The following is a 14,608-nucleotide window of genomic DNA, read 5'->3' as shown; positions in this document are numbered from 1 at the left end:
TTATTCTTATTCCTTGACATTACGTAGTGAGGCACGTGATGTCGCTCTCTCCCTGCTTGCTGCTGTTGTATAGAACCCAACTCCCTTTTATGTTTTAGTTTTCTATTCTGCCGCATTTCTAAACTTGCTCATGTTTTCTAAAAACATAAATGTATATTCTGAGTTTTCTAGATAAGTAATTCTGTATCACGTGCAGATCGCTTTATCTCTTCCATTCCACTCTTCTTGTCTATAATTTCTTTGTCTTGTCATATTGTCTCGGCTAGAACCTCCTATACAGTATTGGGTACTATTTTTGAATTCCTGATTTTAAAGTGAATGTTTCTAACACTTCCTCGTCGATAATGATGTTTTTCCTGGGTCTTTATAAAGTTATGGATATAAATATAAACGTATAGACACTCTAGCATGTTAAAGAAGTTTCTAATTATTACCAATTATTATTCAAACTCTTTATAATTATTCTAGTTTCTTTCTAATTTGTATTGTATGTAGTGAATTTTCTCAGAAGACGTTGTTTGCATCTATGAAGTTATCATAAGCTGCTTCTCCTTCGTACTATTAAAGTAGTGAATAACATCAGCTGGTTTCTTAGCTTTGTCTGATGTTGGATTTGATATATGGCTAGATTTTCTCTCTCACGTGTAGTTAAAATTCATTCTCCACCAGAATGTGTCCATCCTGCTCCTTGACATTCACATCATTCCTCGTTCACACGATCACAGACGGCTGCTGTGGCCGCTCTTGAGTTTGGTGAACGCACTTCCCGCGCTGTCCTGTGGGAGGGATTGCTGAGCCCGCGTCTGGCCGCGCAGCCCTCCTGCGGGGCCTCCGGAAGCGAACGCGCCTGCTTACAGCCACGCGAGGGAGTTCCCGTTGCTCCACGCCCCGCCACTCGCTCTTCCCTGTCCTTCCCTTCTGGCCGTTCGGGTCGAGGAGCAGGGGCTTCACACCACAGCTTCCAGCGGCCTCTCCCTGGCGACGAGTCCAGTTCAGCACCTCTTTCTAGTTACGTCCCGTCTGCACAGACGCTTGTAAAGCGCCGGCTCTGTGTTTGGACAGGTTTTCTTTTCGTCTGTTCCTGTCGGCAGCAGGACTTCTCCACGTATTCTGCCCGAGTCCCTTCGTGGGTTTATCTATTGAAAAGACCTTCAAGGCTCCTGGTGGCTGAGTCTGTAGAGCTCTGACTCCTGATCTCAGGGCTTTAAGTTTGTGTCCCACCTTGGGTGTAAAGATTACTTAAAGAAAATAAAATCTTCTGTTGTTGTTTTCCCATTTATTTTATTTTTATTCTTTGAGAGAAAGAGAGCACAAGCAGGGGAGAGGGGAGGAGAGAGAGAATCTTTTTTTTTAATGTTTATTTTTGAGACACAGAGACAGAGCATGAGTGGGGGAGGGGCAGAGAGAGCCGGAGACAGAATCAGAAGCAGGCAGGCTCTGAGCTCTGCTCTGAGCTGTCAGCACAGAGCGCGAACTGTGACATGGTGACCTGAGCTGAAGCAGGACACTTAACCGACTGAGCCGCCCAGGCGCCCCGAGACAGAGAATCTTAAGCAGGCTCCATGTTCAGCACAGAGCCCAACGTGGGACTCGATCCCACGACCCTGGGATCATGGCCTGAGCCAAAATCAAGAGTCGGATGCTCAGCCAACTGAAACATTCAGGCGCCCCCCCCCCAAATAAAACCTTTTTAAAAATCCTTTGTATGGATGGATATCTTCTCATTCTCTGATTTGCCTTCCATTTTCTTCATAACTATCTTTGATTAACTCCAGTATGTTCTATAAATTTTTCTTTTATGATTAGCACCTTTGTGGTCTGTTTGAGAAATCTTTGCCAAAGTCATAAACACGGTCACTTCTGTTTGCTTCTGGAAGGCGTACTGTTACACCCTCGCACTTAGCTGTGTGTGCCGTCTGGCACCGTGTGCGTGTGCGGTGCCGGGCAGGCACCAGCACTCATCGCTGTCTGGGGGGCTGTTCACCGGCGCGCTGTGGCACATCAAGGTGCTGTTTCCCTCACTGAACTCCCCACCATCGTAGAGCAGGTGACTGTGTGCCTGTTGTTCCTTGTTCAGACTCTGCTCTGTTCCAGTCGTCTGTCTGTTTCCATCTGGTTCCTGCAGGAATCAGGCTTCGTAACAAAGGCACCTTCCTCCCTACCTGTTGGTGTTTATTCAGCAAGCGTTGTTTTTCACGCGTCTTTGGGTCAGCGGCAGCAGTGCCGGGTTCGGCTGGGGAAAGCCAGACTGGGCTCCAGCCTGCAGGGTGGCGTCCACCCCGCTCCGTGTGTCTCCTGCGTCTGGGGTCCGTGGTTCCCCAGGGTGTCTTCTTCCCGCGGCAGATGGGAAAACACGAGAGAGCAGGCCAAACACGACACACGTGGAAGCTTCCACTCGTGTCACAGCTGCACACGTTGCACTGGCCGGACGCACATCAGTGGGTGAGGAAGGACACGTTACAAGGAGGAGGAGAGGAGGAGTGAATATGTCCTCAACAGTGACCAAATATACGACAGTCCGATCTCCTGGTCACCAGTGTTCCCTCACCTTCTACAGAGAAAATACACTCGCCGCCTCGGGCTCCGGAAGTCTCCCAGTCACAGTGTCAGGCTCCAAGTCCCAGATCTCACGGTCCTACGTCTTCTGCATTCCATCACCTCCCCGTCGTCTGGAAAACCATGAGCCAAAGAGACAAGCCGGTCTGGGGTCAACCTGGCCTGTGGCTGTTTCACAGACGCTGGCAGAAGACATGAGACTCCTAGATCAGAGACAAAGGACATGATCATTCGTTGCACAGCACGGATATCAGCATGTCTCTGACAGTCCCATGAAAATGATGTGATATGGCCTAGGTGTGTGCTACCCACAAGGCATTTGTGTCACAGCAGAGGAACACTGCTTTGGGGAATATGCCGCTTTATTTTTTTTAATGTTTATTTATTTTGAGACAGAGAGCACATGTGCAAGTAAGCTGGGCAGGGACAGAGAGAGAGGGAGAGAGAGAATCCCAAGCAGGCTCCGTGCTGGCGGTGCGGAGCCCGGCATGGGGCTCGATCCCATGAAACGTGAGATCCTGACCGAGCCGACCGAGCCACCCAGACGCCCCTGCCGCTTTAATAGCCAGCGGAAAGCAAGCCTGCCCGGGGTCTGGAGGGGGAAGCCATCCCATCGCTCAGGACTGCTCACTGCAAACATGACCTTGGGAACTGGCCCCGGGGGAAGGGCTGCCGGGGCCTTGCTTTCTTGGCACACCCAGCAAAATGTGTAGGTGCTCAGCACACCCACGGAGGACCCTCCCTCCGGTAGTTCCCCCCCCCCCCCGCCCCCCGTCAGTCCTCAGCCTCTGGCGAGTTTTGACGGGAGTCTCCGCTCTACTGGCCACTCCGAGGAGCCTGGCCAGCAGAGGCTGACACCAAACCCGTTCAACTCGTCTGATACGCGTTTGCTTAAGGCCGCCGTCGTCAGGCTCCAGGCGGCGGGAGAGGCCAGCCTGCAGCACTGGCCTCAGCCGTGTCCTCCGCGCCCGGGACTCGGGTGCCGTGAGTCTCAGGGGGCACGGACGGCTCTTATTTCGGACAGTCGGCACAGTCTGTGGCAAATCTGTTACTCACGAGGACCCACACACGAAGTTTAGACTGACCTCCGATCTTTGATGTCATTGCCGGCAGAGGGTGCGATAGATGGGCTGACGAGCAGCCCCCTCCCCCACCGGAGAAGGCTCGGTCTGCCCAGCCCCCACCCTTCACACAACCGGAAGGGCACAGGTCACTCCAGTTGAGATTTGCTGTTGAACTTGCTCCGGTTGTGCCACGTGAGCAGTGTGGCTGAGACGCTGCGCCTTGGTGGCTGGTTTCACAGCGCGGGGATGGAGGCGGGAGTCCGGGGGCCAGAAAGACCCGGTCACAGTGGCTGCGTGCCCGTGCCTCTGGGCTGCGTGCCGGGTCTGCGGGACAGAGAGCAGTAAACGGCGCCATCCTGCCCCGCAGGCTCTCAGAGCTCCCGGCAGGGCCATGTTCCTGTCCCCACCCTTGGCCACCATGGCCACAAAATCAGTTCTCCTTTTTTTCCACCATCCCTTACTCCGTTCTGGAACATTCGTCCAAAGGGCCAGGGCTACTGGAGACGGACCCTGTTTTGGTGCTCAAGAGCCACGCCACCCCTACAGGAGAATCCGGGTGACAGAGCCGGGATTAAGTTTGAATCTCGTGGGCCCTCCTTGGGCCCAGCTGCCCGCAGAAGGTGCAGAGACCAGGTGGCCTCGGGAAAGAAAGCATCTGTGCCCAGCGAGGAGATGGCTGCGCTCCCCGGAGGAGGTGAGGGGAGCAGAGCGCGTCCCAGCACTGACTGGATGTGCCTCACGCATGGTGGGCAGCCTGAGATGCCACCGAGCACCCCCACAGCGGCCCATTGCTGGTTGCCAAGGTGACAAAAGGCACACGGGGCACACGGGGCCAGGGGCCAGCGAACAGCAGCCTGTTTCTATAGGATCCGTGAGCTAAGAACACTCTTTACTTTTTTAAAGGGTTGTAAAAAAAAAAACCAAACAGCACATGAGACACACTTCCGTCTGCCCCTGTGAGAGTCTGCCGCCCCCTCCACCGATGGCAATCGACACGCCCCACGCTGCCCCCAGGCACTCCTGCTGGCTTTCTGCCTCCTGAGCCACTGCGGCTGAGCCTCACACTTTGCCAGTCACTCACCCAGGGCTCCGCTCCAGGGCCGGGACCACCTGCCTGGGGTTTCTCTCCATTCCGGCACCGCCGCGCATGAGTCAGGCGTCCGCTGCGAGCATCCCACACGGCCAAGGGCAAACATCTCCCGTCACCAGGCGGCAGATCGGCCGGAGGGCTCTGTGGGCGTCAGCTGCCTGCCTTCTGGGCCTCCGGCCGGCTCCAGCCAGCGCCACGCGACCCCGCACCCTCCCAGCCAGCCAGGCGGGTGTGCCTGGAGCCTCCGCGGCACCGTGTCCCTGGGTGACCTGACGGCCGGTCACCAGCAGGTGGGAAGCACATTCTGTTCCGTCCCCCGCCTTCCGCGTACATCTCAGGATCGGCCCGTCCACTCCGAAGAAAGGGAGGGAGGACGGAGGGAGAGAGGCTGCTGGGGTTTGGGCTGGGATCACTTTGAGTCTGCAGACCACTTTGGGGAGAATTGGTGCCTTTTTCATATTGCGTCTTTCAAGCCGTGATCACGATCTCCTCCATTTAATTAAGGCTCCTTCTCTCGGCCGCGTTTTGTGGGTTTGCAGGGTAGGGGTCCGGCATGTCTTCCGTCAGGGTTCTCTCCCTAGGCAGCGGTGGTCTCATGCCAGAGTGCACAGTATCTCTGTCTACACCATATTCCCGAGGCACAGCGCACACACGGCGGGTGCAGATCTTAGGCAGATACTGCACCCCGACCGCCCAGGTGACGTGTCCCCACTGCGGGAAGTCCCTGCGCCGCGTCCCCCTCTGTACTCCAGCCTTTGGAGTCAACCGCTACCAACTTGTCACCATGACTGCTTTCCACGGCGTGCTCACCCCCGGAGTCACACAGGGCCTGTTGTGTGCCCGCCGCGCCCGAGACGGACGGGGACCTGCATCCCTTCAGAGTGGCCGTGAAGTTGCTGAGATGCCTGTGCCAGTCTGTGCGGACGCCAGCGGTCGGTCCTCTGCTTGGAGCCGAGGGCTGGCCTCGCTGGCCACGGGGGAGGCTCTCCCTTTGCTTTAGAAGAATCTGCCGGCTTCGGCCGTGGGCGTGCCATTTTGGGCTCCCTCCGGCCGCCTGGGAGTGCTCCTGGCTGCACACCCTCGCCCACACTGACTACTGTGACACTTACGTTTGCAGCCGCTCTGCTGGGTGTGCTTGAATTTGTGTGTCGCTGACGGCAAATCCTGCTGGCGCCTCGCCTCTCCTGGCCTTACTGGCTCTGCAGGTGCCCTTGTGAGGTCCCCATTTCAGTCTTTTGCCCATTTTTAAATTAGGTCATTTGTCCTTCTGTGATTTATTTGTAGTGGTTTTTATATATGCTGTGTATCTATCTGTATATTGAGAATATTTTCTCCTGGTCAGTGGCTTGCCTTTTCACTTTCTTAGTGACACCTTTAAAAAATTTTTTTTTAATGTTTTATTCATTTTTCGAGGGTGTGGGAGGAGGGGCAGAGAGAGAGGGAGACAGACTCTGAGACACAGCTGTCAGCAGAGCCCGACGCGGGGCTCGAGCCCACGGACCATGAGATCATGACCTGAGCTGGAGTCGGACGCTCAGCCAACTGAGCCCCCACAGGTGCCCCTTAACTGACGCCTTTTGAAGACTAGAAATGTTTCATGAAGCCTAATCGACCACTTTTCCCTTTTGTGGCAGCGCTTTGGGCGTCTCGTCTGAAATAGTTTTGCCCACGCCTAGGTCATAAAGGTGTTTGTTCTCCCGTGGCTCCTCCTAGGAGCTCTGTGGTTTCGACCTTCGCAGTTTGGTCTCTGATCCATCCTGAGTTAAGTTTTGCGAGTGCACGAAGGGGCCAAGGTCCATGTGGTTTCGTAGCAACGGCCAGCGGGCCCTGCACCCGGGAGGGCTTGCCTTTCCCCCACTGAACTGCTTGGCGCCCTCGTCAGAAACAAGAGAACAGGTTCTGCGCCTTCGGTTCTGTGTCCTACTCCAGTTCTTAGTCACCGTCTCCAGCAGTTTGGAAAACTCTCTGGAACGTGACACCATTTCCTCCTCAACGTTGCCTTGGCTATTCTACGTCTTTGGCTTTTGGGTTTTTTGGGGTTTTTTTTAATGTTTTATTTATTTCTAGGAGAGAGAGAGAGACAGCGTGAACAGGGGAGGGTCAGAGAGAGAGGGAGTCACAGACTGAAACAGGCTCCAGGCTCCGAGCTGGCAGTCAGCACAGAGCCCGACGCGGGGCTCGAACCCACGAACCGCGAGATCTTGACCTAAGCGAAAGTCGGATGCTTTACCGACTAAGCCACCCAGGCGCCCCTGGGGTTTTTTTCTATACAAAAATCTTTAACATTTAAAAGAAAGCTATTCTATGTCTTCTGAATTTTTGTATAAACATGGCAGTCAGCTTGCACATTGCTACCACGGAAGACCTGGTGGGCTCCTGACTGGCATCGCATGAGATCTGTAGATCTTTCTAGGGAGAGCTGGCTCCCGGCGGTACTGGTGGGGGGTGGGGGGGAGGGGGAGGGGGGAGGGCGCCTCTCAATTCACAGACATGCTCTTTACTTTCCTGTGCAGTGTTTTAGCGTAGATTTTAAAGTCAAATTTATTCATATGTATTTGATGTATTTTTGATACTTTTATAAATGTATCTTTATAAGTAAATTTTGTTACTTTTATAAATGGTGCTTTTTTATCTTTTTTTTTTCTTTTTTTGGTGAGAACACACAAAATCTTCTCTCTTGCAAATTTCAGTTATTCCGTACAGCATTCTCAGCTGTAGCCACCCCGGCCCCTGGGAGCCACTTTCTGCTCTGTTTCTATGAGTTTGATTTTTTTCTTTTCAGATTCCACTTATAAGTGTTATAAATGGTGTTTTAAATTTCATTTTCTAATTCTGTACACTGATGTATAGAATATTCCATTGTTTTTTATATACTGACACTATAGCCCAAGGTGCTGGTAAATTCACTTCTTGGTTCTAGTAGTTTGTAGATGTCTTTGGATTTTCTCTCTTTCTTTTAAATGTTCCAAGCTGCCAGCACACAGCCCAACGCAGGACTCAAACTCACGAACCATGAGATCTAACTTGAGCCAAAGTCGGACACTCAACTGACTGAGCCACCTGGGCGCCCCTAAAATTTGATTTTTTTGATCCAGATATGGACAACACTCTTTTAACTGGTGCATTTAATACTGACGTTTTCTGCGGTCATATGCACACATGTATCCATGGGTTCTCTAGTGAACTACTGCTGTGTAACGAACCCGTCCAGGAGTTAAAACAGCAGGGCACCGGGCGGGCTTGGTCGGTTAAGCGGTTGAGCGTCTGACTCTTGGCTTCAGCTCGGGTCATGATCTCACAGTTCGTGGGACTGAGCCTCATCAGGCTCTGAGCTGACAGTGTGGAGCCTGCTTGGGACTCTCTCTCTCTCTCTCTCTCTCTCTGCCCCTCCCCCACTTGCTTTCTCTCTTAAAATAAACAAACGTTTAAAAATGTTAAGACAACAAACGCTACCCTATGAGTTTCTGGGGGTCAGGAATCCAGGGGTGGCTAACTGTGCAGTGCTGCCCCCGGTCTCTCTCACGGGGTGGGGCAGACGCTGGGGGGGGCTGGGTCGTCTGCAGGCCTGACGGAGGCCGGACCCACCTCCACGAAGGCCCGCTGCCACGGGGCCTCCCAGCACGATGGCACGCTTCCTGCAGAATGAGTGACCCGAGAGAGCAAGCCGTAGGGCGGGCAGCAGCCGTGAGGCGGCCGGGGCGGGGGGGGGGCCCTGGAGCCCGAGGACGCCGTTGGTGCCTCTGACGTCACTTATTTCTGCTCATCCCGTCCCTTCCCTGTGCCTTCCCCTGTCTGCTCTTACCGCGTTTTGGATTGATTTTTTTTTCGCTGTTCCTTCTTCCAGTTTGGAGGTTATCGTCTGTTTCTGCTCTTTTAGGGGCTGCCTGGAATTTCTAGTTACCAGAGACTAAAGCTAAGAACAGCCTTCTCTGCGCCCTCCCAGCCCATTCGCTGACCCTCCTGCTGGGAAACCTGGAGGCGCCACCCTGATTTCTGGCAGCCGTTGTCTTGCAGTTTAATCCCGTCTGTATTTTAATCCCACTAGGTGTTCTTATCATTGCCTCTACCCCGTGTTTTTCTGTGTCTACCCACGTCTATTCCTCTGTGCCCTTCCCGCCCCCGCGTCTCAGACTTTCAGCCCGGGCTCTGCTCAAGGCGACTCTAGAATGTCCCCCCAGCGGGGCCCGGGGGCGGTGCGTGCAGACTCCTTTCGGGGCTGCAGGGGTCGGCCTCCCCCCCTACCCCGATCCGCTGCCTGGGCCCCGTGGCTGCACCCATTCCAAGGTGAGCCGTCTGCCCGTCCCGTCTAGCCCGTTAACGCGCTCCGTCCGGCCGTGTCATCCTGTTGTAATTTCTCCTAATTCCTGGGGCCTCCTTAGTCCGCGGACGGGTGCCCCCAGTCGGTTCCGAGAAGCTTGCGCCACTGCCTCCTCCCCCGGTGGCCGGTCTTCCTGCTCGTGCGGTCTCGGGGGGCCGCCTCCCCAGACGCCTCGTCGGCGTCCGGTACGCAGTGATCCGGCCCCGGGAATTCTCACTTTAGTTATTATAGCTTCACTTTGGAGAAGTTCCACTTTCTGATAAAGCAATTAGGTCACGTGGGTGGCTTCTTTCCCTGCTGGTGAGCCCCGACGGCACCCCAAGGCGCGGAGGTCGCAGTCTATCTGCTGATGGCCCAGAATGCCGGCGCCTGAAGTTTTGGGTCGGGCTTCTCACGGTCCCTGCGGCTCGCTCACATTTTATTACCTATGCCTCCTTTTCTTTAAAAAAAATGAACTGTGAGGATTGGTGTTTGTCCCCACTGCCCCCCGCAAGGCCGCTCGTTTTAAATCCAAAGCCTCGCGCTCTGAAGCCCTCCTGCCCCCCCAGCCCGAGGACAAGAAGTTGTCACGAGCAGGTCCGTCTCCTCTGGGATCCCCGCAGCTCTCAGCGCCCCGGGGCCAGGGCAGGGCAGGGCGTTTCTGTTCACCTTTGCGCCTACGGTGGGTGCCTCTCACCCCTCTTCTGTCCTGCACACCCCGCGAGGCCTTGCAGCCTTGGGCTCCTGGTGACCCTGGGTGGCAGAGCCCCAGAGGGAGGCTCACCTGCCCACAGGCTTGGTCAGATAATTCCTTGCTATTTTGCCAGTGTTTTGTTGCTTTCAAGAGAATGCTTTCCATATTTTATGCCCAGGGTGGCTTCCCCCACAAGGGTGGTCTGGATCCCAGGCCACCAGATCCTCAGCGCACCCCGTCCGGCACCCCCATCCTCCCTTTCTCCCGCAAGATGCCAAATCCGGCTGCCCTGATGCTCAGCCCTCACCCCTCAGAGGGGCCCAAGGCTCAGGGCCAAGGCCCCTCCTTCCGCATCCTCCTAACCTCCCCCCCTCAGCCCCCCACCCTGTCTGGCTACCAGGCCCTGGCCCTGTCCTCCTTGGCTTGAGGTTGGCCTGGCCTCTGTCCCTTCTGGCCCCAGGGCAGGCTCCGTTCGGCCCTGGGGTGCGGTGGTGGGCAGAGTGCCTGCCCTTGGCCAGTGTGCCTGCCTGCACCCCCGCCTCTCACCCCCTCACTCCGCGTGCAGGCCCCGGCTTGTCCCAGCCCCTCAGGGTGGCCTTGTTCCCAGGCTCTGGCTCAGCATCTGCTCAAGGCTCCAGGAAGCTGTGGGCTGCTTTGCATAGGGGCCGGATGGCCCTGCCCCCGCCCTCCCTGCCCGGACCCCCGGAGGAGAGACTCAGCGCCGGCCACCATACTGGGTACTGGGTGGCTCTGATAAGCGTGGTGTCTGGGCTGTGGCACCCCTGGGCTGGGCGGCTGCTGGCTGGGGAGTGCCCGGCCCCGAGGCCAGGAGAGCTGGGGAGCCCTCATCCTGCCCGGCCCCGCGCAGGCTGCAGCACGGATGCCAGCTGGGCTCCTGGGCCTCGGCCGCCCGGGGCGGACTCACAGGCCTCAGCACAGCGGGAGCCGAGGCAGCTTGGCACAGGCCCACCCCACTCCCTACAGAGGGCAGGACAGACACCTGGGGGCGACCTTGGAGCCAAGGCAAAGGCTAGAAGCCCGGAGGACCAGGGCAGAGGGAGCCTGGCCAAGGTCTCAGGTTCTTGGAGCCCATGACTGCCCCCCCAGGAAGGGCACACGATCTCACCTGCCTGCCCTGGGGTGTCAGAGGAGCTGTGTGAAAATCCTGAAGCACCAGCTTTAGCACAGGGCAATGACCTCTCCAGGGGGCCAGGCTGCCCACCCTCACCCGACACAGACACCGCGGGGCCACCCATCTGCGGCCACGCCGCCCACAGCACCCTCCCCCAACGTCACCACCTCCTGGGCCAGCATGCTGGGGTGGGGGCCATCACAGAGACCCGCCTGCCGGCCAGGTGGACAGCTCCCCCAGGGGCCAGTGCCCCCACCCCCAGGCAGCCAGCGGGCAGGGCAGCCAGTGCTGAGGCCAGGCCGCGTCTGTCAGGGGGCAACACCCCGGCCCCGACATCCCAGCCTCCCTTCGGAGCCCCTCCAGCCCCTGGGCTGCCTGGGACTCTGGGTCCTGACCCAGCACACTCTTCACACCCACCTCCGTGCCTACGGCCCATCTTGGTCCAGGCCCAGAGGGGACAGGGCCTCAGCTCCAAGGGTCTGAGCTGGGTGGGAGGGCTGGGTGCAGTCGGGAGGCTGGAGGACCAGCCGGAGAAGGCAGGTCCTCTTCAGGCACCGGGGGGAGGGTTTGGGGGGAGAGGCCAGGGCTCTGGGGCTCCTACGGTCCCCTCCATGCCCACGTGGCCCGGAGCCACCACCCTGCGTGGGTCTGCAGGCAAGCTCCTCCCTGGCCTCCTAACCAGGGGCTGTGGGACATCCCAGGGGCACCAGGCAGGTGCTCCCGGGCCCTGCTCCCGAGGGGGGACACCCGACTCCCGTGGGGGGAGGCTCAGGGATGGTAATGGGGCACCTCCTACAGCAAGCCCTCTGCTTGTCTCCCTGCAGGTGGGGGGCCAGGGCCGCTGAGGGCTCAGCTCTCCCACCCGGCTAGGACCACCCAGGACCTCGGGCAGGGGAGACAGGCAGAGGGTTGTGAGGGAAGATGAACAGGGCAAAGGGGAACTCCCCAACCCCCACGGCCTCCACTCCAGGGACGCGAGGCCCCTAGACACCACCCCCTTGGCCTTGAGTGTGAGTCTGAGGTTCTCTGAGCCGGTGGGGGGGGACGGGGGGGCGGAGACGGGGGGAGGGGGAAGAAGGGTGGGGCCTGTGAGGGAGTGCGTGGGCGTGAGAGCCGGCTGGGACTGGACTAGACGCCGGCCTTGCCCCGGGGTGGCCATGAGGGAGGAGCGCCCTAGAGAGCGGCGTTAGCAACCGGGGAGGGTGGCCGGGCGCAGTCTGAGGGCAACAGGTCTCTGGGGCCGGTGGGCCTGCTCTGGGGTGGGGGCCATGACTTCCGGCTGTAGCTCTGGGGCCTCAGCGGGCGTGGCCGTGGCAACGAGCGAGTAGGCGCGGTCGGTGGTGGGCGTGGGGGGGCGTGGCGGGTGAGTGGGCGTGGCCGGGGCGGGTGGGCGTGGCCGGGTGGGCGTGGGCGGGGCGGGTAGGCGTGGCGGGGGAGTGGGCGTGGCGAGGGGGGTTGAGTGGGCGTGGCCTGGACGGGCTGGTGGGCGTGGCCGGGGCGGGTAGGCGTGGCGGGGGCAGGCGGGCGGGCGAGGCCTGGACCGGCGGGTGGGCGTGGTCAGCGGTGGGCGTGGCCTGGAGGGCGTGGCCGGCGGGTGGGCGTGGGTGGGTGGGAGAGGGCGGGGCGGGTGAGTGGGCGTGGCCTGGACTGGCGGGTGGGCGCGGCGCGGGCGGGCGCGCTCGGCGGGCGCGCGGTCTCAGAGCCCCTCTCTCCCCCCAGGGCTGCCCAGGGAGTGCCCAGCGCCCTGCCTCGTGTGCCGCGGTTCGCTGCCGCCCGCGCGGCCCTGCAAGCGCTGCCGCTCCTTCTGCGCCGCGGTCCTGCAGGGCGCCTCCTTCGTGCCCCTGGGCAGCGGGCGAGGCGGCGGCGCGTGGACACCGTGACGCCGAGCACCGGGACGCCGAGGACCGAGCGGGGCCGACGCGCCCAGGCCCCGCGGCCCCTAGAGCGTGGCTCGTTTCTTTGGAAACCTGCACTTAGACGAGAGACCTTGTATGCAGAGTTATTTTAGCGAAATTGTGCAACTTCAGCATGGTATTTCTTATGGAGCCCCCATCGCATCCCGGGGCCTGCGTCCCATACCCATATGCCCCCCCCGCCACGAGGAGGACGCCCCCGCCCACGGAGGGCAGAGGAACACAAGCACCTCTTGGTGCCCGAGGTTCCTCCCCAGGGAGCCCCCTCCTCTGGAGCCCCCCTTGCTGGAAGGCGCCTCCCGGCGTCCCAGCCGGAGGCCTCAGGCAAGGCCATTACTTACCCCATTTATTCCACAGCAGTCTCAATGTGCTGGGTGTCTTTGCACCAGTGTCTCCTTCCAGCCGGGTGCTGAGTGAGGGGCTGCAGGGGGCGCCCTCCCTGGTCAGACCCCTCAACCCTCAGATACGACCACGGTTGGACTTCTGGGGCCTCCGGCCATCAGGGAGCCGCTGGGGCTACAGACCCCTGGGAGGGCGGGCGCCGCAGCCTCTCGGGCGCAGGCTGGGTGTCCCAGCCCCCCAAGCCTACGTGGAACAGAGGGGCTTGTGAGGAAGAGCCGGGGCCAGTACTTTGTGGACATTGAGAGGGTCCATAACTCCCCTTCCCCCAACACAGGCGTCTCCAGGGGGAGGGGCATCCTCACTATGCTTCTCCCCACCCCCCACCGTGGGCCTTTCCTCTCCAGGATGGCATGTGGTTGGATCTGCCATCCACTTTCGGTCACCTGCATCCCTTTGGCACTGGGATGGCACATTCAGGGTGCCACGTGTGTCACCTGGCGGGTGGGCCCATCCTGGGGCAGCCACGGAGCAGGACTCTGGGCCCAAGTGGCCATATGGCCGCCTTACTCAGAGGAAGGCCTGTGCCCTTGAAGTCATGTGTTAGTGCGCGCGGTTCCCACTCGCCTCAGAGCCAGTGGAGCAAGGCCGGCCCCCTCCCTGTCTGGTCTGGAAGACGACAGTGGGTCCGTGCAACGTGAACCCCTGGTGCAGCACATTCCTTCTGACTCACCCCACCTGGCTGACCCAGAGGCCCAAGGTGCTGGGGGAGGGCCAGGCCAGGCACAGCGGGACGGCGGGTGCCTGGCCTTCCTCAGTGACCCCCGACATGCCAGCCTGCTGCCACTCGCCACCCAGCACGACGGCGGGCATCAGGCTCTCCCTCTCCTGGGCATTGTGGCCACAGCGGAGCACCAGGGGCTGGGAGCTCCATCTCCATTTGCCACACCTCACCAGCAGCGTGCGAGGGGGTGCCCAGAGACCCGCAGTCATCACAGAAGTCCCACCCCACGTGTGCTAAAACCAGGCGGGGGCATGGAGGGAGAGCTGGGCTGTGGGCTCTGGAGGCCGGGCCAGGGTTGCGGGAGGGCGGGGACCGTCGCCTTGGGTGATGTTCGTTGGCAGGCGCTGTCCTGTGGGGCAGAGGCTCCTTCAGCTGCCTGAGTCCACTTCGCGGAGCACGTGGGCCAGTGCAGCTGTGCCGCCCTCGGGACCCACCTGTGCAAGGTGCCCAGCCTGGGGTTGGTGCCAGTCAGCGTCAGCTTCCCTCCAAACCTGGGGTGCCCTGTTGGGGTTCCAGGCCCCAGGCACTCCCCAGCCGTCTATCACTTTACGTGCCCCCACTCATAGGATGGTGCCCCCACCCCCGGGCCAGAGACGCTCACACCTGCCCACCAGATGCAGGAAGAAGGCTGGACCCGGAGTCTGGGCCTGCCCAGGGCGGGGGGGCCGCCTTCCTGTCCTTCCTCCTCCGCTGCACGAAGGCTGGAGCAGACCCGGTGCTGTGAGCTTCTGCTGCAAAT

The 14,608-nt window shown here is 59.4% G+C and overlaps 1 protein-coding gene across 1 annotated transcript in view; it reads left to right on the top strand.

The window, feature by feature from the left end:
• TTLL8 (tubulin tyrosine ligase like 8) overlaps positions 1 to 12,846 on the top strand; it is a 61,638-nt gene extending 48,792 nt beyond the window's left edge. Inside the window, exon 13 of the mRNA XM_039235165.1 lies at positions 12,553 to 12,846. Within this exon, the coding sequence (XP_039091096.1) occupies positions 12,553 to 12,810 (258 nt within the window). The 3' untranslated portion in view covers positions 12,811 to 12,846. The remainder of the gene's footprint in view (positions 1 to 12,552) is intronic.
• The last annotated feature ends 1,762 nt before the right edge of the window (positions 12,847 to 14,608 follow it).

The sequence above is a fragment of the Hyaena hyaena genome, unplaced genomic scaffold, assembly GCF_003009895.1.
Source record: "Hyaena hyaena isolate Hyena2069 unplaced genomic scaffold, ASM300989v1 scaffold_4, whole genome shotgun sequence".
Taxonomy (NCBI): Eukaryota; Metazoa; Chordata; class Mammalia; order Carnivora; family Hyaenidae; genus Hyaena; species Hyaena hyaena.
The sequence above is the reverse complement of the archived record's forward strand: the minus strand, read 5'-3'. Positions and strand labels throughout refer to the sequence as shown.